At 43.6% G+C, this 25,707-nt stretch overlaps 1 protein-coding gene and 1 long non-coding RNA gene across 2 annotated transcripts in view; one reads left to right on the top strand and one right to left on the bottom strand.

The window, feature by feature from the left end:
• The first annotated feature begins 197 nt into the window (after nucleotides 1–197).
• On the top strand, nucleotides 198–2,367 carry LOC310707502. The gene is made up of 2 exons (XR_014526519.1): nucleotides 198–327; nucleotides 798–2,367. It is a non-coding gene; the product is annotated as an uncharacterized lncRNA (long non-coding RNA).
• An 11,412-nt stretch (nucleotides 2,368–13,779) lies between these two features.
• LEKR1 (leucine, glutamate and lysine rich 1) overlaps nucleotides 13,780–25,707 on the bottom strand; it is a 75,693-nt gene continuing 63,765 nt past the window's right edge. Inside the window, exons 10-12 of the mRNA XM_083504212.1 lie at nucleotides 23,483–23,638; nucleotides 20,589–20,888; nucleotides 13,780–14,865 (exon numbers count right to left, since the gene is read on the bottom strand). Coding sequence (XP_083360338.1) covers nucleotides 14,467–14,865; nucleotides 20,589–20,888; nucleotides 23,483–23,638 — 855 coding nt within the window. The 3' untranslated portion in view covers nucleotides 13,780–14,466. The remainder of the gene's footprint in view (nucleotides 14,866–20,588; nucleotides 20,889–23,482; nucleotides 23,639–25,707) is intronic.

Raw genomic sequence — 25,707 nt, 5'->3', positions numbered from 1 at the left:
CATGTATGCAACTTTCAGAACAAAGTATTGTCCGGTTCTCAAGTAAGTCAGGCAATACTGTTGCTGTTGAAATAAATATGGCTCTTAGCAAACTCCCTGAATTTAGAATGCATTCACATATGCCACCAAACCACATGCAATATAATGAAAAAAGCAGGTGATAATATAAACGTTTCCCTCCTTTGCTTCACTTCAGCCTGCATTCTGCCACTGGGAGGCACCTCTGACTTCTGGAAGAAGAACAGAGCATCACCAGAATTAACAGTTTGTTCCTTGGAAAGTCACAATAAAATGCTTTGATGGGATGGCTGCAGGAGCTTGCCAAGGGTAAGGAAGAAGCTGGTGAATTATGCCTTAGATGACTTCAGGTTTATGACTAGCTGATTCCTACAGTTCCCTGTGTGCTAAGCAGACCTCCCCATGGCTCTGCAAATATTGTTACAAGGTTTAGGTGCCCTTGCTTCCTCCCCAATGGCTTTCTATTCCTACTTCTGTTCATGTTCGCTGAGCTAAGACTGAGCTTGCCATCTAGGACCTGGTTTATATAAGCAGCAGAACTAAGGGAGTGGGAAACAACAGGTTGCTGTGGACGAGATAGGCTTTTAATCTTCTCCAGCAGGGCTTTTCTTGCTGTACCGCCTCGGACTGCAGACAGTTCCTAGTTGCTTATTAATAAGAAAATTCCACGCAAGTAGAAAATCAGCACATCGGGAAGAAAGGTTCTTCTAGCCCAGTTCTCTCCCTGCTGTGCTGTCCTCTTCTTACAAGGATTTTCGTTTTTCTTTTGCTAATGTCAGGGAACAACGATGGGATTCACGCACCTGCAACCTCGAGTGGTATAGTCAACTCAACCTCTCAGAATTCTTCCAAGCAGTACAGCAAGGTGTGAATGGACTGCACCATTTCTGACTGCAGGCGGGATATACCATTTTTACATGTTTCCTCCATGCTCTTTCTTTAATACGTAGAAAAATCAGCACAGCAGAAATATAGCTAGCCTAGCCTCTTATCTTCCCTGCTTTGCTGGCTTTACATTTGACTGGAGTTTCACATTAAGGAAGAATTCAGAAGTGTGATCTCCTTCTCAGAACCCACTCTGCAACCTCAGCACTCAGTCGCCTTGTTCTGCTGCAAGGCCTATGTTTTCTTTATTGACAATGGCGTTTATATTAGTTTTAACTTCCACCTTTGCTAGGGGGATCTACCATCTCCCTTCTCCCTGCAGGAGCATCAGGAATCCATCTCAGAAAAGAAGGCTAACCTTTTGCATAAGCCGTTTAAACCCTCCCTGACCCTCCCACCAAGTCTGTGATTTTCTTTTTTTAAAAAAAATTAATTAATTTGGCCCGACCCTGAGAGATTTATTACCTCAGCCTTTCGGCAGACAGACACCCATAGAGCTTTGTTTCAGAAGAGCCCCCCAAATCGCGCCCTTTTGGTGTCTTTCAGAATTCCCCCCTCTGAGAAGCTTGACACGGAGGACGAGCCAGCAAGACCCTCTTTGCGCCTCCCGGTGACCCCCTCCATGGAGAAGGTCAACCTTCCTTTCATGAACAAGCACCAGCCACCCACCGAGCTATTTAGAAAAAAGAAGCTTAAAGGGCAGCTCGCTGCCGGCACTCACATCTCTCCAGGTTCCCTTTTGTCACTGAAACAACCCCTTGCCCTCCTTGCTTCTCTCGCCTCCCTTTCTCAGCTGTTTGCAAACTTTGCTAAAACGGCCCCAGATGAGTCAGGGTGATCAAGTTGCACTGGTGCAGATCTCTGGCTGATCCAGGAAGCTCCAGGCTCAGCCAGAGATCTGCTGCACCCTCAGCTGCTCAACCAGGCAGGTCTCGCCATAGGACTGAGATTCCTGCATCGGTTGGGAATCCTGTAGGGGGTTGGACTGGATGACCCTCAGGGTTCCTTCCAACGTTGCGATTCTATGATGGCGCCATGAAATCATCAGTGAGTGCATCACAATGCATTCGCTGTGGGTAATTGCAGCTTGGGGCGAAGAATGTTACTGAATACATCATACCAACCGTCAGAACGAATGCAAGTCGTACTAAAGAGGAAATAAGCTGTGATCTCCAGAGGTGATCCTGTTACGTGAACAGAAACGGCCCAAAAGCTCAGCATCTCCTTCGCTCTGTTGAGATTTCATTGTGAAACAAGATGGCTGCCTCCTCCCTACTTGTGTCCTGGGAGAAATGGACAACTGGGCAACTGGGCATGGGCAGGACAGCTCCCAGTCAAGGATCTTGTGTACTGCTGGTGTGGATGGGCTTGGCTTAAAGGAGAAACCCAATGCCTAGGTTTCTCCCAAGATCTACGGATGAAGGGCATCGTACCAATTTAATAAATAATAACCATTAGGGATTTGCTTACTGGCAATGTTGCTGAGTTAATGGCGACTGACTTGACTATAAAGGAGGCAGGCAGGATTTTGTACAAGATTCTGGAGGGGCCCAGAAGTGTGGGGCCCAGGCAGCTGCCCCTCCCTCTAAAGCCAGCACTGTAGGACCCTTTCTCAGGTCATCTCACCCCGACCCCATCGCCATTTGCAGAGTTGTTCACCTTCTCCCCAATGAATGTTTGAAACCCGATATTCTTTCTGAATCAACAAAAGTGTATACTAACTAAACCCACATAGATTTCTTTCTTCTTCTTTTTTTGTAAGGCCCAAACTAGAGGTCGCCTGATGGGGCCCTAGTCTGTAAATATAACAAGGGTGGTCTCACTTTAACAGCCAGATGAGTGTTCAGGAAAGGGGCCTTCTTTCTCTCCCTCCATTGCTCCAGGCACTTTTCCTCCTTTCACTAGTGGAAAAACAAGCAGAAATCTTTCCTACATCTTTCACACAGCGGGCCCCTTTCACAAAGATTGCAGCTCTTCCACATCTTCCAAATTGTGTGAGAGCTGCAGCCTACTCCGGCCTTTACTTAGGCTGCAATCCTCTCCCTGTTTACCTGGGAGCAAGCCCCATTTCATTTACTGGAATTCACTCCTGAGTAGACATGTATAGAATTGCACCATGAATGGCCCAGCCCAATACGACATGACTGCGCCTACTTCCAGATTCTGGTAGCGGGGCTCATCTCCCAAAAGAGTTCTTCAGATCCAATAGTTCTGTGTGTGCATTTGGCATGTTGACTTAAAGCAGGGGTAGGCAACCTAAGGCCCGGGGGCCAGATGCCGCCCAATCGCCTTCTAAATCCGACCGGCGGACAGTCTGGGAATCAGTGTGTTTTTACATGAGTAGAATGTGTCCTTTTATTTAAAATGCATCTCTGGGTTATTTGTGGGGCCTGCCTGGGTTGCTGACCCCTGGGCTTAAAAACATAGAATCATAGAATTGTACAGTTGGAAGGGACCCGAAGGGTCATCTAGTTCAACCCCCTGCAATGCAGGAATCTTTTGCCCAGTGTGGAGCTCGAACCCATGACCCTGGGATTAAGAGTCTCATGCTCTTCTGACTGAGCTCTCCAGCCTTGTCAGAACATAAGGAAAGCCTTCTGGGTCAAGCCAATAGCTTGTCCTGTCCTCACAGTTGTCAATCAGATGCCTGTGGGAAACAAGCAAAACTTGAGCACAATAGCCCTTTCTCTGCCCTTGTATGGCTTCCAGCAACGGGCATTTAGAAGCATTACTCTCTCCAGCATAACCACCATGGCTAGGAGCAGTACTTTTTTTCCTGGTGGTACTCAATGGTACGCAGTACCATTTCCGTCAACAGGTTGCGCTGTTCCTCTTTGCCTGCCCCGCAATGCACACTCTCCCCCTGGACGAACTGCTGGGCTGCTGCCTTGCTGCGCCACGAGTTCTGGTGGTGCAATTATAGTGTCTGCAGGGCCGTCTTTACCCAGGGGTGCAGGGCACCGGACGCCAAATTCTGGGGGGCGCCAGGCGCCCGCCACTGAAACCACCTAAGCTCTTAACTATCTACCTGTTATGAAATAATAAATAATTTTGATCAAGCTAGAAAAATAAAATACATATATACCTAGGTATTACCGAAATGTATACCTACTGTTTCACTAAAGGACTTTCAACTTTGTGCGCTCATTTAGCAAAGACGCGCCACGCCAGCGGCAGCACTTGTCATTCACAACAGTGGCACTTGTCAGACGCAACGACAGGCGCTTGTCATTCTCAACAGCGTCGTGCACGCGAAATTAACTCTTACATCAAAATATTATTTTATGTATTGTATTGAGCTGCTATGCAGCAGCAGGGTCAGCAGCTGCCTTGACACAACTGATGTTTCTCCTAAGTAGGTACCTAAACAATACTTATAACTTTAAGAGTGGTGGTGTTGTATACTTAAGTATAAGTGTGTTGTAAATAAATGAGCAAATAAAAAAGTTTGTTTCTTTTTCTTCCCTTCTTTCATAAACAAGAGATAAGGTGTAAGCGTGGTGTCTGACATAAGCATAATAAAAGTTAATTTGAGGGCTAAACTAAATTTGGGGGTGCTGGGTGGATCTTTGCACCCCAGTGATGCATATGCTAAAGACAGCGCTGAGTGTCTGAGTTAATCCCCCCCCCGCCCCCCCACACATTGTGTGGAGATCTTGAGGGAACACAGCCTCCTAACTGGGTTGTTGAAATGCAAATATGCCTTCAATGTGGCAATTGGAGGAACAGGCCTGCTCGTATTTTCCTGGAAACAAAATGGCCAACGTTGAGCCCAGCGTTGGACGAACTGCCCTCCCTCACGAAAAGACCTACGAAGTTTCCACACGACTAGCGACTGCAGACGTATAATAGGTTGTTTTTACTTATCAGATTTTCTGCAGTAAAGAGAACTGTGCATTACGTAACTGCAAAGGAGTGAGGGGGGGGAAGCTTTCATAACAATGGCATTGTGCGGACAAAAAAACTTGTGCGCATAAGCTGCACTGACTCCACAATAAGCTGTTTATCTTGCAGTGATATTTGAGAATCCCTTTAGCAAGCAGCGGAACTGCATGTAAGAACTCAGTTTATCTCTGCAATTATTTTAATATATTTATTCAGCATTGCTTCTGCTTCAAGCTACAGTTTCTTTTCAGCACCTGAGTCTTGGTTACACTGAATATCACTTCCAATTTTCATTTTTGTTACTGATCTGCTCAGATATTCGCTGTACAGTGGTACCTCAGGTTAAGAACTTAATTCGTTCTGGAGGTCCGTTCTTAACCTGAAACTGTTCTTAACCTGAGGTACCACTTTAGCTAATGGGGCCTCCCGCTGCCACCGTGCGATTTCTGTTCTCATCCTGAGGTAAAGTTCTTAACCTGAGGTACTATTTCTGGGTTAGCGGAGTCTGTAACCTGAAGCATCTGTAACCTGAGGTACCACTGTATTGTTTCCTAGATACTTACAAAAAAGAGTGTGGTTTTGGTTCATCTCCCCTCTCCTCTAATATCTTAGGGATCTGTTTGGTGCCTGGTGGGCCTGTTTGATGTCAGTCAGCTGAGTACATATTTGCAGTGGCTACACCTTAAGCACTGAGCAAGGTGCGAATGTTCCCCTGAACATTTTTAATGGGCTGTTAAGACCATAAAACGTGTCACCAAAACAGAGCGCTCCATTTAAGTAATTGAAATGCAGTAACACGGTGCAGCTGTTGGGCTGTATATTCAGCTGACCTAAAGAACAGATTGAAAGAGAAGGACATGAGGCCATTCTCCCCCTCCCTCTTTCCATGACTCAAAAGAAAAGCAGAGCGAGGCTCTTAAACAAACTTACCCTTTCATGGAATGTGTTCTGTCTGTAGGCATCAGAGAAGGGAAGGGAAGACTGAGGTGTAGTTGGTCTTTGTAACAGCTGGGGTACATTGTAGGGTAAGTAGTCGGGTTGAACAAATCTATCAATTTTGGCTTCTCTCCGTTTCTCACTTTTCCAGCATTAAATTCAGTTGTGTACATTTCCACAGAAATTTGCAGTGTTAAAAAATCCTTCTGAAAATTCATCGGTTTAGTGTGATTCCCCCCCCCCCAACACACCTTTTTAATGTTGTTTTGACTAATCTACATATTTGGCAAGCATTTTTCCACAATACAAGGCATTTCCGCATGTTATTTTAACAAATATAGGCACTATACCGCTCCAAGGGCCTTCTGGCAGCTCCCCTCACTGCAAGAAGTGAAGTTACAGGGAACCAGGCAGAGGGTCTTCTCGGTAGTGGCACCCTGTGGAACGCTCTCCCATCAGATGTCAAGGAGATAAAGAACTACATAACTTTTACAAGGCATTGGGAAGTTTTAAATGTTTGATGTTTTATTATGTTTTTATATGTGTTGGAAGCCACACAGAAGGGCTGGGGAAACACAGCCAGATGGGCGTGGTATAAATAATAAAATTATTATATTATTAATGCTTACTTATCCCTAAAAGATGCATTTGTGTCCACATTGTTTGGTTGGAGGCCCTTCTTTTAATCCTGCCACCATCACAGGCACGTTTGATGGCGACGTGGGAGAGGGCCTTCTCGGTGGTTGCTCCCAGACTTGGCACTCCCTTCTTAGAGAAGCTAGGCCAGCTCCCTGCTTCTTGTTCTTCCACCGGCAGGTGAAGACTGTTTCATTCCTCCAGGCTTTTCGGAACTGATTGCTCTGAAGCAAAGAATAGCGCTGACAGTCAGGTGCCTGACTTTATAGAGATTGGTTGCCTCTGTATAATGAGCGAGATTACATACAGCCAAATCCACTGCGTTCAAACTCAGCAGTCTCCCTGTATTTAACAGGTTTGCTCCCTAGTACTCCCTAGTAAGTGTTTTTAGAACTGCAGCTTTGTGAATGTGCTGGGCCCAGAGGTAACCCGTGAAACGCGGTCCAGGACCGGTCCAGAATCCGAAGGTTCTGCTAGAAGTCAGTCCGACAGGGCCAAGGCAGGACACGAGGCAGGAAACCAGGCATGGACAGGTACAGGATCTCAGGCAGGATCTAGCATACAGCAATGTTGCTTCCGCAACCTGGGGCGAGGTCCGACAGCCTTTTATCTTTGTCGGGGTAACAGCCAGTCTTGATCCCCGGTGACTCACCTCCCTGTTTCAGCCAAAGGCGAGCACTCCTCCTGCGAGTACTCAGGTCTCAGACCTTAGTCTCTGCAGCTCAGGAGATGTCGGTGGGTTACTAGACCCAGAAGCCGCCTCAGCCTCCCCTGACCAAACCGGTAGTGGAGCAGCTGTAAGTCATGGCCCAAGGCAACGAGGTAATCCCCGCATCTGGAGCCAGGGCAGGCTCAGGCCCCTGACTCGGCCCAGCTGGTGTTTGTTGCAGGGGAACCTGTGCAGACTGGGACTCTTCAGGATCAGGCCCCAGACTTGGTTCAGGTGATACCTGAGGCAAAGGATCCGGTGCAGACTGAGTCTTCTCTGGTTCCGAGCCCGAGCCCCAGGCCATCACAGTGAAGCAATCATAAGCACGCTTGCTTCCTTACTCAGAAGTGAGTCTTGCTGATTTTACTCCTAGGTTCATAGCCCAAACAAGTTTTGCAAGGATCACTAGTAAATGCACCCACCTGGTGTGAACAGAAACAGCTTTGTTTCAGAAGACAGAGAGCCCTTGGCTGAAGAGCCTCTGAGAAGGTAAGAAATGGCTGTTCAAACCCAATTGCAAAAATAAACACAAGAGCCCTCCTTCCTCTTAGAAGCTGCTCCACTCTACCGTGAAAAGAAAAAGTGAGTACCAAGGAGTGTCCAAGTAGGGCTTGAGAGTCCGTCAGAGCTGTTCCCCAATCTGTCATAACAGCCTGTGGTATTGGTTTAGGATATGGGCTTCAGCCAAATCGGGTGTTCAGCCCTAGTAGTTCTCTCTTGGACAGCAAACTAAGCAGACTCCATAGGTTACCTGGTCTCACTGTCCCCCTGATCTGGTGAGGGTATTGTACTTATATTTAAATTTCTAAATTTGCATCTAAAAATATAAAGGTAATGTTTTGATTTAAAAGGACATGGCAGAGTGAAGCAGATTCTAAGAGGAAGGCGGGCTCTTGTGTTTATTTTTGCAATTGGGCTTGAAAAGCTATTTCTTCTCAGATGCTCTCCAGCCAAGGGCTTTCTGTTATATTTACCGTGTAAAGATAAATTAGCATATGCTTTTCTTATGCAATGCTGCATCCTCTTCTTTGGCAATGTATAAGCAGCCACTAGAGGCACCTTCACATTTTTATTGAGACATGAGCCCAGTTTTGTGTTCGCAAGCATGGGTTAGTTTTTCCCCATTTTGCTTTATTACCTTTTAATATTTTAATGCTTTGATTAAAAACAACCACCGTTTCCCCCCTGCAAATGTCTCTGTCTCCTTTAGGATGGAGCCTAGTAAATCATATGGAGGAACGCAATGGGTTGCCTTATATACTGAGTCAGACTTTTGGTCCCTCCAGCTCAGCATTGTGTACTCGGACTGGCAGCAGCTCTCAAGGGCTTTAGACAAGACTGTTTCCCAGCCCTACCTAGAGATACAGGGGATTAAAAGAGTACCTTTTGCATGCAAAGCGGATGTTTCACTGCTGAGCGATGGCCACACTTGAGTGGTATATAAGCAGAGACTATAGAGATTTATGGCTTCCCAGTATGAGTTGTCTGGCAGAACATGGTATTACTCCTTGGCCCAGGAAATGCTGGCTGATCTGCAATCCTAGACTTTATCTCAATGTTGCTGAGGATTTCCAGTGTCAGGCCTTGGTAATCCTTTGCATACAGATGCTTCTCTTCTTTCAGTTTCAACTCCCCCTCGTAAATGTCTCTGGGGTTTCGCACAAGCGTCGAGCATTTGTAGAGGAGCATACTTGATTTGCACAGTAATGAAAGCAAACAAGATCCTGACCCCCATCTATGGGGTACCATTTGTTGACTGCAAACGGCCGCAGGTGCCAAAACCAGACCTCCAGGATGAGACAGGTGGGGACCTCTTTACAATCAATGCTTTTATTTCACTCTGACTTTCATACACAATCCTCCTTTTGAAACTTTGTTACACACACACACACACACACGCAAAGAATCCGAGGAGAGCTTTAAAGACCTTTTTCCATCATGCTGTTCCCTGCAGCTGGCCTTTTGATTCGGAATGTGTTCAATGTAATCAAATGCCTATTTATGCTAAATTGTTCGTCAACTTTTTGCTGCAATTGAGACATTCAAAAGCTCCGAAATATCTCCAGCTGTAAACACGGACCCTGCCCCACACCTTGATGCCTGGAATCAATATGGGTTCCCCCCCTTTTTTTTATCGCATCTGCAAGAAATAAACAAGACATTTTGACAAGCATCTCCTACCCAGGTTGCCCAGGAAAATGCAGAGTGCATTGCATGTCCTTCCTTGAACTGCAGCCAATAACGACCTCTAAAGTCTTTCCTTTGACATTTTTATGGTTCCATTATGTCATCTTCATTATGCTCTCAGCAAGCTGATGTTTGGAATGGCCCCCAAGTAACTCGTTCCTTTTAATTAGAAGACTTAACAACCTACATTGTCGTTAAAGCATCGCGCTGAAGGACTGCTTGCGAGGTAATCAAGGAGAACCCAACATACTGGCAGCTGTGCCATAACTTGGGAGGAAAAAAAATGCTCTTTCTCTAATTTTCTAACAAGAGCTGGACTCTGAATCGTGCACCAAATATAATACCTAGTCCTGTTTTCAAGAAGATATTGCAAGGTACAAAGACGGAACGGTATATGCTGTGCCTTGCCGAAGGGAACTCATTATTCAAAGAATACGTTCAAGTTTCCAAAATGAGCAGGATTTAGAGTGTAAAGGTTATTTTAACAACAATATGATGTGATGAAGGGACATGGGTGGCACTGTGGGTTAAACCACAGAGCCTAGGACTTGCCGATCAGAAGGTCGGCGGTTTGAATACCCGCGATGGGGTGAGCTCCCGTTGCTCAGTCCCTGCTCCTGCCAACCTAGCAGTTCGAAAGCACGTCAAGTGCAAGTAGATTAAGAGGTGGGAAGGTAAACGGCACTTCTGTGCACTGCTCTGGTTTGGCAGAAGCGGCTTAGTCATGCTGGCCACATGACCCGGAAGCTGTATGCCGGCTCCCTTGGCCAATAAAGCAAGATGAGCGCAGCAACCCCAGAGTCGGCCACGACTGGACCTAATGGTCAGGGGTCCCTTTACCTTTACCTTTATGATGTGATGAATCTCTGGTAACAATATAATGTATGTCTAAGAAGGCAGTGCTGTCGGTTCACGCTGTGTCAGTCTCCTGCAACGTGAGATGGAAGAAGCCATGCAGAGCTGTGCCCCACCCCACCCCCAATTTTGCTGCCCGAAGAGACAAAATGGCAGCCGCCGTTCCCCGCCTCACAAGCCAACCAAACTGATGGGTGAATCTTGCTTCAACGCAGAGGGACTGTGTCATGGCAGAAGGGTCCATTGGAGGGCACTGGGCAGGGCACACCCAGCTCTGTTTTCCTGCAAAGGAAAATGGCTGGGGAGGACTGAGGGAGAATGGCAGGACGGAAGGCACCACTATAGCTGCCTCTCACAAGCCCCAGCTCCTGCCACCAGAGGCATCTTGCTCATTTGGTCCACCGGTAGGGCTGGCCCTGGCAGAAACACCCCCACCCCTAATCTTTCCTCATTCCGAGCCAGACTTTGCAGCCAACTGCAGCCAGCATTTTTGCATGTGTGAAACCATTTGTGCTAATAACGCAGCACGCTGTGATCTTTGGGCTGATGCAGTCCAGAACTAGGTGTCTTTGGATAGGCTGTGCCGTATTACTAACCCTTTGGGGTCAAGAGTTTTGGGAGCCTATGAAAAAAACATTCTGTCCTGCGATAGGCACAGAGCGTTCACTAGTAACGTTGGGCTTTCATTCTGAGACTTGTGTTAGCGTCAGTCATCGTCCCTTAAGGAATTATGTGAAATATTTTTAACTCCTTGGGTCTGCTTGCTCTGCATTAACTATAAAACGAACCTTTAACAGATGCTTGCTTATTAGACTTAAAGCAGTGGCAAAACATCAAACAGCATGAGTTCCTGTACACGTCTCTCTACTTTCTGTTCTAATAATCGGGGAAATTTTGTTTCTCCCCCATTGCATATTCTAGTTTAAATAACGGCGTAACTCTGTAATAACAGGATATTTGCTGCCTTGTGGGTACAAAAAGAACCTCCTTTTATTTATTGAGAACGCAGGTCATTTATTATCCTGGTGCCAGTAGAAATTCATGACAAACACAGAGTTCTGGGTGGCTAGATTGTAATAACTCAATATTTGTAACCCTATGTTTGCTCAGTGGACAGAAGAGTCTCTCTTGAGGGCTGGACAGAGATAATGTAAAAAGGCAGGGCCTTGTTGGAGAGATTTTGTGTCTCGTGTATTATCGAGTTGAGATTCTGGCATTGCAGGGGGTTAGACTAAATGACCCTGCGGGTGCCTTCCAACTCTACAATTCTATGGTCCAGGGAGGAGTTCATAATATGACATTGGGGGCTCAGGGTGTCCATTGCACAAATTGTATCTCCAGGAGAAACCTTCTGCCAGAAAAAGAAAAAGAAAAAGCCCCTTGGCAGAGAGCTTTTGAAACAACCTCTTTAAAAGATGGCGGTGATTATTATAATGTGCTTCAGAAAATGATGGATGCTGCTGAAGACTGAGCATAAATGAATACTCATTATTATTATTTGCTTCTGGAGTGTGTGCAACATACTAGGTACTTATGGGAGGAATAAATACCTTCCAGTTGCTGTAATCAAGAGCACATATTAGCAAAACGACAAGGCTTGTTGAAAGAAAACAGAATTCTGAATTGGTAGCGTGAACTACACCGCTTCAGACTGTAGGAGGCTGGGTGATTAAAAATAAATAAATTAACACTTCCAGGCCTAGCATGAGCCCAAAGCATTCCCAGTCAGATGCCAGGGCCTCAGGACCCAACTGTTGCCCAAGGCCCGCTGTTGCCCAGCCCAGCCCCCTCTCCACTCCAGCACCAGGCAATCCACCAGCGCAAGCCTGGGAGCCACTTTTCAGATTTCCTACGATGTCTCTAATGCAGGCATTTGGTCAGATCCCTCTTGGAAGGCAGGTGGAAGGAACTGTGCTCATCAGCCTGTCACTGAAGCCACTGATTTCGGAACAGGCCCATCCTCTCACCCCTATAGCCCCCCACATGAAAAGCTCCCTGCAGCTGTGTTTATTAAAAAGTACTCTTCCCATCCATTTGCTGCTGCCTTTCCTGTTCCACCACTGCTCTCCTCACCCCTCAGTCACCTTCCACAGAATCCCCATTGTCCTTCCCTCCAAGTTTACCAGGTAGAAGCAGCAGTGGGGGTCCCCCCTCTCTCCCCCTTACATCTAGCCCATGGCTGGCAAGGCTCCAGGCAGCCACCATTTTATTTTCCTAAGACTGCTTCTGGGCCCACCGGTCTGCCCCAGGACTGGAAGTGAAATATTTTTTTAAAAAATTGCAGGAGCGAGGTGCCACTTTAGGGATGGTTGGATCAACATAAAATGGCACCCTCCGTGCAACTACCAAAGCAGGAAACGCCTAATTAAAAATCTCAAGAGAGCCTTTTGCAGAATCAGGCTTGCTTCTGAGTAAATACTGTGGAAGGAGATTTATTGGCTATGCTAGGGAGACAGGAATTGATGGAAAATATAGCACTGTATTAAGCGCTAATTCCACCTGCTAATTGCAGAAAAGCATCACCTCAGTCGTAGAAGCAGCTCCATGGAGAATTCTTTCATGAAACATGCACTTAGGATAATATGACATGGCTTCTTTGCCTCCATCATGACTAATTAAATCCATTTACTCCAGCCTAGCGGGTCCGAAGATCAGACTGATAAAAGGTTCTTATATTTCTGTCTAGTTAGAAGCTAGTGTCTTCCTGTATGCCCTGGAATAAAATATCCATCCTAATATAAAATACCTTGCAATATTTTCTGCCTACTCCAGACATGCCTTGTTTTTTTCCTCTCATTCACTGGATTCATTAACCATGATTCCAGCTTCTTCTAGCTTCGGTCTTCAGGTAAAAGCAGAAATTAAAAGGAAACAATTCCTGTTTCATTCTGGCTTGAGATGGCACACACTTGTTAGTGAAATCTAGCTGCACCGCTGAGCAGAGCACTTAAAAGATACGATAGTTACAGAGGGAGCCTTTTTTTGTTTTTAAAATGTGCCTTTACTAAAAGGAACATTCCAGAATAAAACCATGCTCTTGTAATATGCTATTCTGCTGTCAAAACAGTTTGTGCCACAAACAGTACCAAATCTGAAAGTGCCTTTGCTTAGTGAATAATATAACTGGCCACATGAAGAAGAAAACATTGTGATAAAGCTAGTTCTGGCTGATAGGATTCTTCATGTTTAATAGAATCTAGGTTTGATGGGGGCATCTCAGTAGGACAAATATGGTTGGTACAGAGCAGTGGAGGTGTTGAAAATAAACACACACACACAAATTTATTTGCTTGTAAGATGAACTTTTGAAACTAATGCTTCTGCTGCTTCCTGACACTCAGTTAGCCAAAACTTCCAACAATTTTGCTGTTATTATACAACTTATGGCTGTTCAGCTCATCGCTGAGCCACCGCCAACATCTTCAGGTGATTTGGCTTCCGCTCAGTGCAATGTTTTTAAAATTTTGCGGTAGTTTCCTTTGCCCCACAAGCAGTTTGTTTATTCCTCAGGCAAATATTCTGCTACCTCTCTTCATTCTGCAGTGCTTGGCTATTTGCACATCTAACCTCGAAGTCAGAATGAGAAATACTGGTCCTTTACGAATACTATTCCGTTTGAACAGAGCAATTCCACCACAGTACAATCATGCATAGGACAAAAACTGAGGTTGTGAGGTGGGGGGAATTTTTGCATGTTTTTATTAACTTTTTAACAGAGGCACGCAGCGTGAAAAATACCACTTCAGGATAGTGTAGGTGTGAAGTACTTTAATCAATTTACTATATCCTCTACACCCGTTGTAGAGAGGCCTCATTCTCATTAACGTGCTATATCTGTGTCTGCATCGTACTACTTCAGACTGAATACATATCCTGCACACACACAAATGTTTTAGCCCAGTCTTCTCCTTGCCACACTAGTTTTCTATACGCAGGGACAAGGCTAAGCTTGACACCCCTGACATCTACTTTGCTGTAGGGAAACATTTCCACCCTGCTCTTCAGTTTATCCTTTATGTGAAGCCCCATCTGCAGGCAGAAGCCCATACACAAGATTGCTACTTTAGTCGGAACCAGACCTAAGTCACCAGCATTTACTAAGCAAAATGCCGATTCATGATTTCAGCATAAAACATAAACATGTGTGAGATTAAAAACCACTGCTTAGCTTAATTTGATGTTGCATGTATATAAAACAACAACACTCAGCACTAGAAACATGCTAATTGCCCGACAGTAAAATCTGGTATTTTCCCCTGCGGGCCACACTGAGGTGGCCTAATGACCTATGCCACTGTTTTTTTCCTGACTCTTCTCGATAAAAGAGAGAGAGAGAGAGCGCAGTCCTTGACTCATCACAGCTCACTCATCTGTCTTTTTAGAACTGCTGTGATTCTCTTCCTGGATTCATCTAGAGATGTTTTTCTGCTTGGGGACTGCAGCACAGGCAAAGCAGGCAAGCTTGCGTTCATGCTGCTTTTGTACCTATTAGAGAGCGGTGCTTTAGTGGCTCTTGAAATCCCACAGTGTCCCGAGAATGTTATTCCTTTCCCACAGTTTGGGCTCCTTTGCCCGTGATTGCTGACCAATGCAGCGGAGGTTAGGCTGCCCTGACTGAGAGAACACTGTGACAATTGGAAGTTTCCACCGAGTTTCTTTAGCTCCATGACTTGTTCTTTGGCTTGAGCCAAGGCTTCGGTGAGCTCATACCGTTCCTCACACTCCCTGCGCACTGTGTCCTGGAGAAGAGCATTCTGCGAGCATAAAGAAACACATATTTCATAAGGCATTTGTCAGGGAAGACAAAAAGGAAAGGTATAAATATTGCGTGCTTTCTTCTTAAAACGTAGAGGACTCAAGGAACAGAGTGCACAGGCCACTACGCATTATGTGCTGAAACGCTTGAAAACAGATAAGCAACGTATTCATGTCAGTAAAAGTATTGGCTGCCGCATTCTTCTGCCTTGGGTGTGGTGACAGAACATCTGTGCCTGGGATGCAGAGAGGTACTTTAGAGTTCAGATGCGCTCAGGGCTCTCTAAAACGGTCTTTCCTTTGAACAGTGCAGAGTGCCATGACGCATCACAAACTGCTTTTGAAACTCACCTCAGCTTCCAAAGCGGTTTGCTTTTTGGAAATGCTTGCTCCACTTGGTTCTTTGGCTAGACACAAAACTGTCCCTGGATACAACTTGATTAGAATACTATATACCACTGTTCATTTTTAAAAATACCAAATATACAAAAAAAAAAAACACCACATAGTCAAAAGGTAACTTAGGCAAGAAGAACCTGCTGCACAAATATAAGATGGGGGGGGGCACCTGGCTTTCCGGTAGTACAAGTGGAAAGGATCTAGGGGTCTTAGTAGACCACAAACATAACAGGAGTCAACTCTGTGATGCAGCAGCAAAAAAGCTAATGCTATTCTAACCGATGTATAGTGTCCCAATCAAGGGAAAAACAACCATTTTATTTATATGCCACCCATCCGAATGGGTTGCCTCAGCCTCTCTGAGTGGCTTCCAACAAAATATTTAAAACTCAATAAAACATCAAACATTAAAAGCTTCTCTATACAGGGCTGCCTTCAGATGTCTTCTAAAAATAAAATAGTTGTTTATTTCCTTGACATCTGATGGGAGGGAGTTCCACAGGGTGGATGCCACTACCAAGAAGGCCCTCTGCCTGGTTCCCTGTACCTCCAGAAGGCCCTCAGAGCTAGACATCAGTGTCCAGGATGAATGGTGGGGTTGGAGGCGGTCCTTCAGGTATACAGGACTGAGGCTGTTTAGGGCTTTAAAGGTTAATACCAACACTTTGAATTGTGCTCAGAAATGTACTGGGAGCAAATGCACCAGTGTTATACGGTCCTTAGCAGTAATCCTTTGTATGCGAGTTGTGATATTGTTGAGTGTGAGTAGTTTATGTTTGAGTGGCTGGTCGATAAGACAAAATGTATAAGGCAGTGAAAGGTTCTGGTGGCTGTGCGGACTGCTGAGTGAGATTGGCAAGTTGCATGAATGTATGTTATATTGCTTGAATAATCTTCATTATGATGCCTTATTAATGCTCTCTGGTTTTATCTATATGGATATTCTTTGTACATTTGTTCTCTTGTGTAAATTATTTGACATGGTTTTTATTGTACAGTGGGACCTTGGTTTAAGAACAGATTAGTTTATGAACAACTTGGATTAAGAACGCTGCAAACCTGGAAGTAGGTGTTTTGGTTTGTGAACTTTGCCTTGGAATAAGAATATGCTCCGCTTCCTGTAGAGTGTGTTCCATTTGTAAATTGAGTCCCCCACTGCTATGGGAAAGAACACCTTGGTTTAAAAATGCTTTGGTTTAAGAATGGACTTCCAGAACGGATTAAGTTCATAAACCAAGGTACCACTGTACTTATTATGTGTGTGTATATGTATGTGTGTCTCATTCATACACACACTCTCTCTAAATGGTCTGTAAATTAAATAAACAAAAAATAAACAAGACAAATTATGTCTACATCATTCATAATTTTATAAATCTGCCTTGGGCTGTCCATTTTATTTTCAACCACTTTTCTCAACAGAATTGTGGTTAAGGTTAAATTAGAAAAGGATGATAATGGTAGAGGAAAACATCCACAATGATACTAGATATTCAAGCTGCATTTAAGTTAATAAATGGAGCAAAACCCTTTTTCCTGAGTCATAGTGCGTAACCCAGCATTAAGAATTATACTGTGCAAGCCACATTGAACTGAATGTCAGTTGGATGCCTTTTCCAGCAACTGTATAGGACTTAGATTTGCTGACAACAGAACTGCAAAGGCCGTATACCCCCCCCCCGGAAGCTCACATGGTTCAGAAACGTCTTTGGCAATGTCTATGTGCCTCAAGCCCTTGGAAGGAGTGAGTTGGAATTTTTTTAACACACACGTGTGGCTTCTGTCTGATGCCCGGATGTGGGCTAGGACCATGCCATGACCCCAATGGGGACCCCTCGGGGTGCCCCTATTTGATGTAAGTTATAGGGCTCCTCTTATTGGTGATTTACTCTTAGTTGGACTCCCTGCAGACAGGTGGGAGTCGAAATACAGCCTGGCTTCACCCAATGCCTAAGCCAAACCACTCACATCTGTAACCAATAAAATTGCGGCCTATTTGAACCCATAAGCCAAAATACTTGTGTACATGTGTTTATTATCTACTAAGGAACTGCGGGTCATGGGGCCTTGGCATGCAATAACCATTGAGCATTAAGGGCTGGAAAAGTGTTAGACGGTTTTGCATTTTATAAAGAATTAAAAGCAAACAAACCCCAATAGAGTCAAGGACATCGTGAAGGATCTGATTCTAAATTATGAGCTCAGTCTGATTTCATTAGTAGTCCTATTTCAGTCTGAATCTGAATAATGAGGTCTTATTTTAGTATGAATCCAAAATAAGACCTTGTTGAGAGAGACGAAATCACATCAAGCAATTTTTAAAATATTTAAAATCAAAGGTGGTGCTAAAATATTTAAAGGTGATATATTCACTCTTTCATCAATACCTCAAAATTGACCGGCTCCCACCCTGCAAGCAAGATGAAGAAAGTTTGGGGCAAGAAATAAACTGAACAGCCTCTGGTTGCAAATGTCTATTTGAATGGCTCAACTTTTCCACCTTTCAGTGGGAGACAGGGGGACATATGGTACAGTCTCAGAGATAAACATATTTATTTTAGTAGCAGAGTTTTATGATGAGCTAAAAAGCTACCCAAACTCACATGGGTCAGTACCATATGGCCTAGTTGTATCTGTTTATGTTTGCTCTCAATTTGATATTGTATTTAGCAAAATTTTGGGTTTGTTTTTTTAAAAAAAGATATGAATCAAGGACTTGCTCTCTTATTGACTGCAGAACATCATTAGGGTGGTCTGCGCCATTAACAGTTGTATAGGAGAGGAAATTTCAGCAGGTGTAGCTTGCACCTGTCTACCTTCGTTCTAATGCCACACAAAGGGAAATATTTGGATTGTGGAGATTTAGCAAAACATGCCATCATTTTACCCAAACAAAAAGACAAAACCTAACCTTCATACTTGCATCTCTTTCCCCTAGGACAAGGATAGTGAACCTGTGGCCCTCCAGTTGTTGTTGGACTACAACTCCCATCCTGGCTGGCCATTGGCCATCCTAGCTGGGGCTGATGGGAGTTGGAGTCCAACAACATCTGGAGGGCCACAGGTCCCCCATACCTGATTTTTGTTTCTATCCGTTGATCAGTACTGTGGCAGAGGATCTCACTACAGTCCTATCTGAATTGCCTCTTTGCATCCATGCTGGTTATTCATGTTTTAGGAAAGGGCTTATTCACATATGGGCTAAAGACATTAATCTTGTCTTGTTTGGCCCTTAGGTTGCCTTATCTGCAGTACCCTTTCCAAAATATGGCATGAATTTGTAGAAAGGGGTGTAATCACCCTGAGATGGCCTATGTCCCTGCATAGGCTTATCTTGCCTGATCTCAGATGGCTGCCATTTTGTGAACTCTTTTTGATTTTGGTGTTTGGCTTCTCAAATGTTTCATACTCTCAGGAATCTGAGCTATTTAAATATTATTATTTTTTATAAACCTCCCAGTTCTTAGCCTTTTTTTGAGTGTATTAGGGTTTTCATTTTTTCAATGTTTAATTATTTTATTATAAGCTACCTTGGGCATTTTTTAAAACCAAAAACTGGGGTACAAATTACTTTTAATAAGAAATCCAATCAGTTGTCACAAGGAAAATTAGCACGTCCCATTTGGATTGATAATTTTTGACATCTGGCTCGTAATTCCCACCCACAGCTGAGTCTTTGGGGTTTATTCTATTTTGGAATATTCTATTTTGGAATGTCTTGTTCTGGCCTATGTACTACTATTCCTACTATATTTTGAAAGATTCAAGGTCACTACCACAGTCTGACTGAACTTGACAGCTACATTTCACAGGGCACTTTTATTGTGTCTGGGGCACTTTGTCTGCGGCTAGCAGAGAACTCCCTGGAGACTTCAAAAGGATATGTTCTCTTTGTTGGAAGAGAAGCGGGAGTGGGGAGAAATGTAGACACAGCTTCTGTTGAGGGTCATGCGCAGAGTGAGACAACCTTGGTCAATCTGAGGCCCTGACATTGCTACCACAAAGGATGCCTTCACCCTGGGGCCAGACTACACTCATTCAGGAATGATGTTGCCATGGATTTTCCTACATCACTGTTGCTGTTTCTACAAGCTGATAAAATTCCATGAATATGTCCCAATAGAAAGGTTTCCTTAGATCTTTCCTCATACTCTTGGGCTTGGATCAATACCCCAAATTCCTGGTTGTATCCTGCAAACCAGACATGCTCGAGGGATGAGTTCACATACAATGGCTCATCACTTGATGGCAGCAACACTCAAATGTGTGAAAGTCACTGCAGTTCAAATGCTACACAAAGATTTACCTCTTCCAAAAATTTTGTTTCGCCTGACATGACACTTATCAGTGGAGCCAGTTCTGTTCAGACAGCTATGGATGCTTTCAAGTGCTAAGCAATGATACCTTTTTGCATGTTGCTCTGAACATATGAAATTCAGCAGCATTGTGCAGTGTCCCTGCTCTAGACCTCCCTGTGCCTGACTGTCTGCAAAGAACTTGGTTGGCATCCATCTGTCTTGGGAGATAATGGAGGAGTGCACCTTTGTGGGTGAAAACAAACTGTTGGAAGGTTACCGTGTCTGCTGAGGCTGTAGAGACCAATATGGGAGAGACATATTTTGTTGTAGCTAGGGCAGATGAAGGCATCCGGTTGTGCTGCTACAGATGCACCATGGTATTTCTTCTCTCTGCGCTCCTCCCAGCAAATAACATATGCATGTACTATGATATACATGTAGGGCTTTCTGGGAAAGCGGGTTTCTTAAGTATTGGAGGACGTGGGGAGAACCCTACTACACTGATGCAGACAGTGAAATGAGCATGTAGAATTTGGGAGCCAGGTCAGTATGTGCAACCCCACTCCCCTCTTCCACATGTTCAACATAATGAATGGGCTTAACAATCCTAATGCAACAAACCACGGTTTGTTCAACCAGGAACAAGCTCTGTGCCTGATGTTCCCTCCATCTCTTCCACTGTGTCTTAACTAAATACTTCCTTATTTCTTAAGACAGTTTCTCATGATGTCCAAACTGGGAAACTGTGTTTTGAAAGATCCCTACATACCAGGACATCAAAACACAAGTTTATCTTGGTTAGATATTCTAGTTTTTGGCTCTGATGTCATGGACAAACACGTACACATTAAGCAACCAGGAAGGTACACAATAGAGGAGGAAAAGGTTGGGGAAGAAAGACTGTGCAGGTACATGACTTGTTCCATAGTTTGTTGGACTGGGATGGTTAGGTCTCAACCAAGACAAGGCACGAAAAGGACCTAAGAGATGAGACATTCAATTGTGAACCCTGGTTGAATTCATACCTCCTCTTGAACCTGACTCATTTTCTGAATCAACTGCGTTTGCTCTTGAGTCAGTTTTTCCAGCTCATAAGTTTTCTTCTTTATTTCTTCTCTCATGTCTTCTGTCACTGAATGATGGGTGCTCTGTTCCTCCTGCAGCTGGAGCTCAAGCACCGCAACTTGTTTTTTTAAACTTTGCCATTCCTCCTCTCTCTCTCGGTGCTTCTCTGTAAGCTTGATCTGGGCTTCACAGAGCTTCTTTTCAAGGGTGCCCACTTCCATCTTCAGGTTATTTGTGGCACTTGATATCAATGCAGGAATCTGAAAGACAAATAATGACATCCATTGGTTTGCAAGGTGTGATGGCAAGGCACTCCTTTGGTTAAACACATTTTCAATAGGGTTAAGTGAGGTTTCGAATGACGGAGAAAGATGTGAAATCATCGCTTCATAAATCAGCAGTGCTAAAAATAGTTCAGATAAAATGTGTAGCCTTTCTTTTCTTTAAAAGGGGGTGGGTTTTTTCCAGTTTATTGTGGACTTGATTCTTGCACATTTTACACCGTGGACCCACACAATATTGTCTTCCTTAAAATGCCATTAAGTATTATTTTCCCATTTAATCAGGATTTACCTTTTCAGGGGGAAAAACTAGATGTTGAAAGGAAAAGCAGAAGGAAAATGGCATATCTGGTTTAAAGTGGGGGCATGGGACAGCATCTTGATGAGGATAATGTTTTGTGGAAGATGCCAAAAATATGCATTATTATTATTATTATTATTATTATTATTATTGCCTTGCCTTTTTCCTAATGGGACTCAAGGTGGCTTCAAGATAAAAACAAGTATTGCAAAAAACATAGAAAATAATAATTAAAAACAATTAAACCATGACAGAATTAAAACTATATACATATATAATATCTGTTTAAATCCAAGTCCACGATAAACAGCTGTGTGGGCATGCCTGTTCTTTATGTAAGTGTATTACTGCAACAGGACAAGAGAGAGAGCAAACTTCGCCACATCAAGGACAGATCACAAATGAATGAACAAGGAATATTTATTATGTTATATATTTTATTCATTAATTTACTTTGCTTTCCAATAAACGAATAAAACAAACGGCAAAGAACTAAAAAGATCCATAAATAATGTAGTAGAAAAGTTTTAAGTATCCAGAAGTCAGCATTGAGATAGAAAGTTTTGCTCATAGAAAGCCCTGCAGAACAAACAAACAAACAAGCCTTTGTGACATGTCTGAAGACTCTGTGTGAGGTGAGGATGTTAGCTGCTGGATTTTCTCAGGGAGGCAGTTCCATAATGGAGTCTAACCAATGAAAAGGCCCTGTTCCCAGTGACTGCCAGTCTGATCTTAACAAATGACAAGCTCTGCAAAGCAGATCCTGCTTCTCAAATCCAGAATTTCTGAGGTGATCCTTGCCAAGTGAGCTGCAGTGCTGCACAAAGGCATGGCGGGGGCTGTGAGAGAAGTTGGTGGCTGTTCCCCTCTACAGAGGTGGCTGCCAATGCCTTCTCAGCTTCCTTTACTTTTCCGGTCTTACTTGGGGTTGATGTATTTCAAAAAATGAAAATTCAGACACAAAAGTTGTTGAGGGTTGGGGTTGTTTTTTTTTGGCAAAGTTGCTATATACGCTCAGGTTTCCCTGGACGTTTTTACCGATTTCTGCAAATTCCGCCCAGACGCTATTTCTGACGGGCGAATTCCGGCTATGACTGGGAAATTCTGGATATATGGTGCCCTAATCCTATCTTCTTCCCAGCTTCTCTTTCATTGAAGAGGAAATGTCCTTTTTGGAGGGTGGCGGGTGTAGAAGGAAGAAACTCCTAGCCACCTTGCATACAAAAGGTAAGACACACTTCTTCCTCTCAAAAATGTGAAGAATTTGCTTTCCCCCACCTCCAGACAACTGGATTAGGGGGAGAGTTCATTCCCTCTCCAAAACTTACAAAAATTACTGGGAAGATACTTGGGTCCAGCGCTATTGGAGATGGAACCTAGAACTTTCTGCATATTCTCCTCTATTGAACTTTGATCACTTTCCCCTTCCTGGCCCCAAATATGATCTTTATGCATTTTCAAAACAGGAGAAGCCAGAGCAATAAAATAAAAATTGGGTTAGGGATTTTGGTCTTATACCAAGATGTTAACACTGCAGTAGATTGATTGCACATTCTTTTATCATTTGATAATCAGAATTTACTTCAAGCACATAGACATGTGAGAATTACCCTGTTTACATGATCAGTTTTTAATCAGAATTTACTTCAAGCACATAGACATGTGAGAATTACCCTGTTTACATGATCAGTTTTCCTGGGACAGCAACCATGGAAGTCACTTTGGACTCTTTGAAGTATCAGCCTCAAGGGCCAGAGCTCAAGAAGTAAAATGAATGGAAAGAGGGTTCCTGACTCATTTCTTTTCTGAAGTGGGATAAATGTGTTTAACAGCAGAGCTGCTGCCTCTGATTGATGGATTTCACAGTCACACAGAAGAACATTGTGATCTGTAAAAGTCCGAAGGGAGTCGCAAAGGGGTGTGCCTGAAACTCCCAGGGATTCCTCAAATTTTGTAGACAGGATTACAACTCAGAAATGACAATCTGGGCGTCTTGACTGTATAAACAAGTCCAGTTTGAGCAACATGCTGTAACTAAAACACTCTTTTGCTGCTTGCCCATGTCAACAATAACTATTGATTCTGGGATTGTTTATTGATGTCAGCTCCAAATCTTCAAAACCTAGACTGTGACTCTGTCTGTGTCTAACACCCTGACTGTGTCCAACTACCCCATGGTATCATGTGATCTACATGATGAAATTAAGTGAATTCCCCCCTGCCCGGTGCATTTGTCAAAATCCCAAAGCAGTTTATTTTTAGTTGCTAAAACCTTAAGGTGTAGCTGGTCGTCGTGATCTTTCTGATATTTTGCAATCAATTCCTGATGCTTTTGTTTCTCAATTTCTAGTTCCATTCTGGCTTCCTCTTTGAGGCTGAGAATCTCCTCTTTGTGATGAGCTTGTTCCTTTGCTCTATCAGCTTTGATCTAGAAAGCGAAAAACCTGGGTGTCAGTAAGTATCTGTTCAACTCGTGTCTTGTTTTACATTGAATGTACGGGCACCCAATTCAGAAAAAGGTGGTGGTAAAAAATTCTGTTAATCAAGATGAACAGCCTGTATGTATCTATTTATATCTATAAATTTTCATTAGTATGAAATATACAAAGCATGCAAAACCATAATATATATATAATGCTAATCACAGAGAAATATAAAAGCTATCAGCAATATTGTATGAATACACACCGATACAGATAGCTGTTGTTGCCATCTGAAGTGCCTAATGCACCACTGGTCTCTAAACTTCACACAGCCAGCTAATCTTATGCATGTTTACTTGGAAACAAGTACCTCCCTGCTTGATGATGCTCAATTCCAGTTAGTGTACATAGGACTGCAGTCTAAGCTCCATTCCAATTGTTTTCAATAGAACTTAAGTGCATGCCAACATATTGTTTTGAATGATCTGAATATGGGTTGTATTGCTAAGAGTGAATGATTAACACAGTGATTTTGCCTAAAGAGTTGCCTAAATGGGTTCAGGGATTTGTTCCCCGATGACTCTCACCTCCAAAATGCAACACCTCTTAAAGCTAGAAGGCAATGCAAAGAAACAGCTTGAAGCCAGTCTGAAGAATGAATTTGGGGAGAGGGAATGGTGGGACATTTGTCTGTGGAAGGTGAAGTACGGGCTCTTTCTGGAAATCTTAAAAACTGTTAAACACGTCTCTTTGCTTCCATTTGCATAGGTGAAAATAGTCTCCACTATTCTTTGCCCCTCTCTCCCAACAGAACCTAAGCTCTGTAACGTAACCTCAGGAATTTCTCATTGCTCAAGGAAGTGAGAGCACACCCAGAACTTTTGCTTGCTCTGAAAAGCATTATTTCGATTATATCTCAAAGGCAAATTAGCAGAATGACTGGAGCCCACACAAAAGGATGATCTCGTTATTGCAGCTTTCTAATCAGAGATTCACACCTTGGCGCACTCTCAAGCTCTCATTATGAGAATTTCATGAAGATTTACGAGAAATGTCAACATTTTTTGGCACAGACAAGCAGTGGGGGAGCTCCAGCCTTTCAACCTGGCAGCTGTACGGATTTGGCCCACAAGGCAGTTTGGTGCAAGCCATACCCATGTTCCCCACACTTGCTATAATGTCAAATGTGGGGCATGTTGAAGACACAGGTGAAAAGGAACATGGCAGCAAAGGACTATCAGGAGTCTTTAAATGCACCTTCAATAGTTCATTGGCAGGCAGGGCTGATGCCTTTTAAATGTGCCCTTGCCGTCTGCTATGCTCATTTTGCTGGGCTGATGCCCAACCTAGAAAGAACCCCAATCCCAGTCAGATTGAGTACTGCTGGACATCTCTTTGGGGAAAGAGGGGAGAACAGCCTCAGCTCCCAGTTCGGGCTTTTTAACCCTGTGAAATGTGTGGGCAGCACCCATTCTGTGTATACTTCTGCTTACAAATCAGAATAATTGTGTTTTTCCTATCAGGACATCACCTCTGTGCTGGTAAAGAAGTGGACCTCATCACTGCTGAAGTGCAGCACAAGTGTTTATTATATGTTGCATGTGCAGGTCAGGGAAGTGGCTGAAGTACACTTAAACATTACTAACGGGGGTCTGAAATGAAAGTTGACTGGCAGTATTGACACATCACTGGAAACTACTCTCAGGATGAAAATGTTTCCCATTTAGCAAACACCTGAAATCAGGGGAACTAATAACCATAATAATGAGGTTTCTGAAAGACATTTCTCAATTATCTTGTACAAGTTGCATAGCAACAATTGATTTCTTCTACTTGCAGAGCATTTTTATAACTCCGTGCATTAAATGCCAAAACACCACTTGAAGCAACTTAATTTTAAAAGAGATTTTTTCCCATTCAACAAAACATGTGGATTGATTTTTTTAAAAAAATAAAGGGAACACATTATGCCTATGTAATGGCACAATGACCCAAGAAAAATACAGCAACATCTCTTTGGTCTGATGAGAGCATTTTCAGAACACTTGACATTCAGCACATTTTAATACTGGTT

The sequence above is a fragment of the Podarcis liolepis genome (genome assembly GCF_965112155.1).
Source record: "Podarcis liolepis genome assembly, chromosome: 5".
NCBI lineage: Eukaryota > Metazoa > Chordata > Lepidosauria > Squamata > Lacertidae > Podarcis > Podarcis liolepis.
The sequence above is the reverse complement of the archived record's forward strand: the minus strand, read 5'-3'. Positions and strand labels throughout refer to the sequence as shown.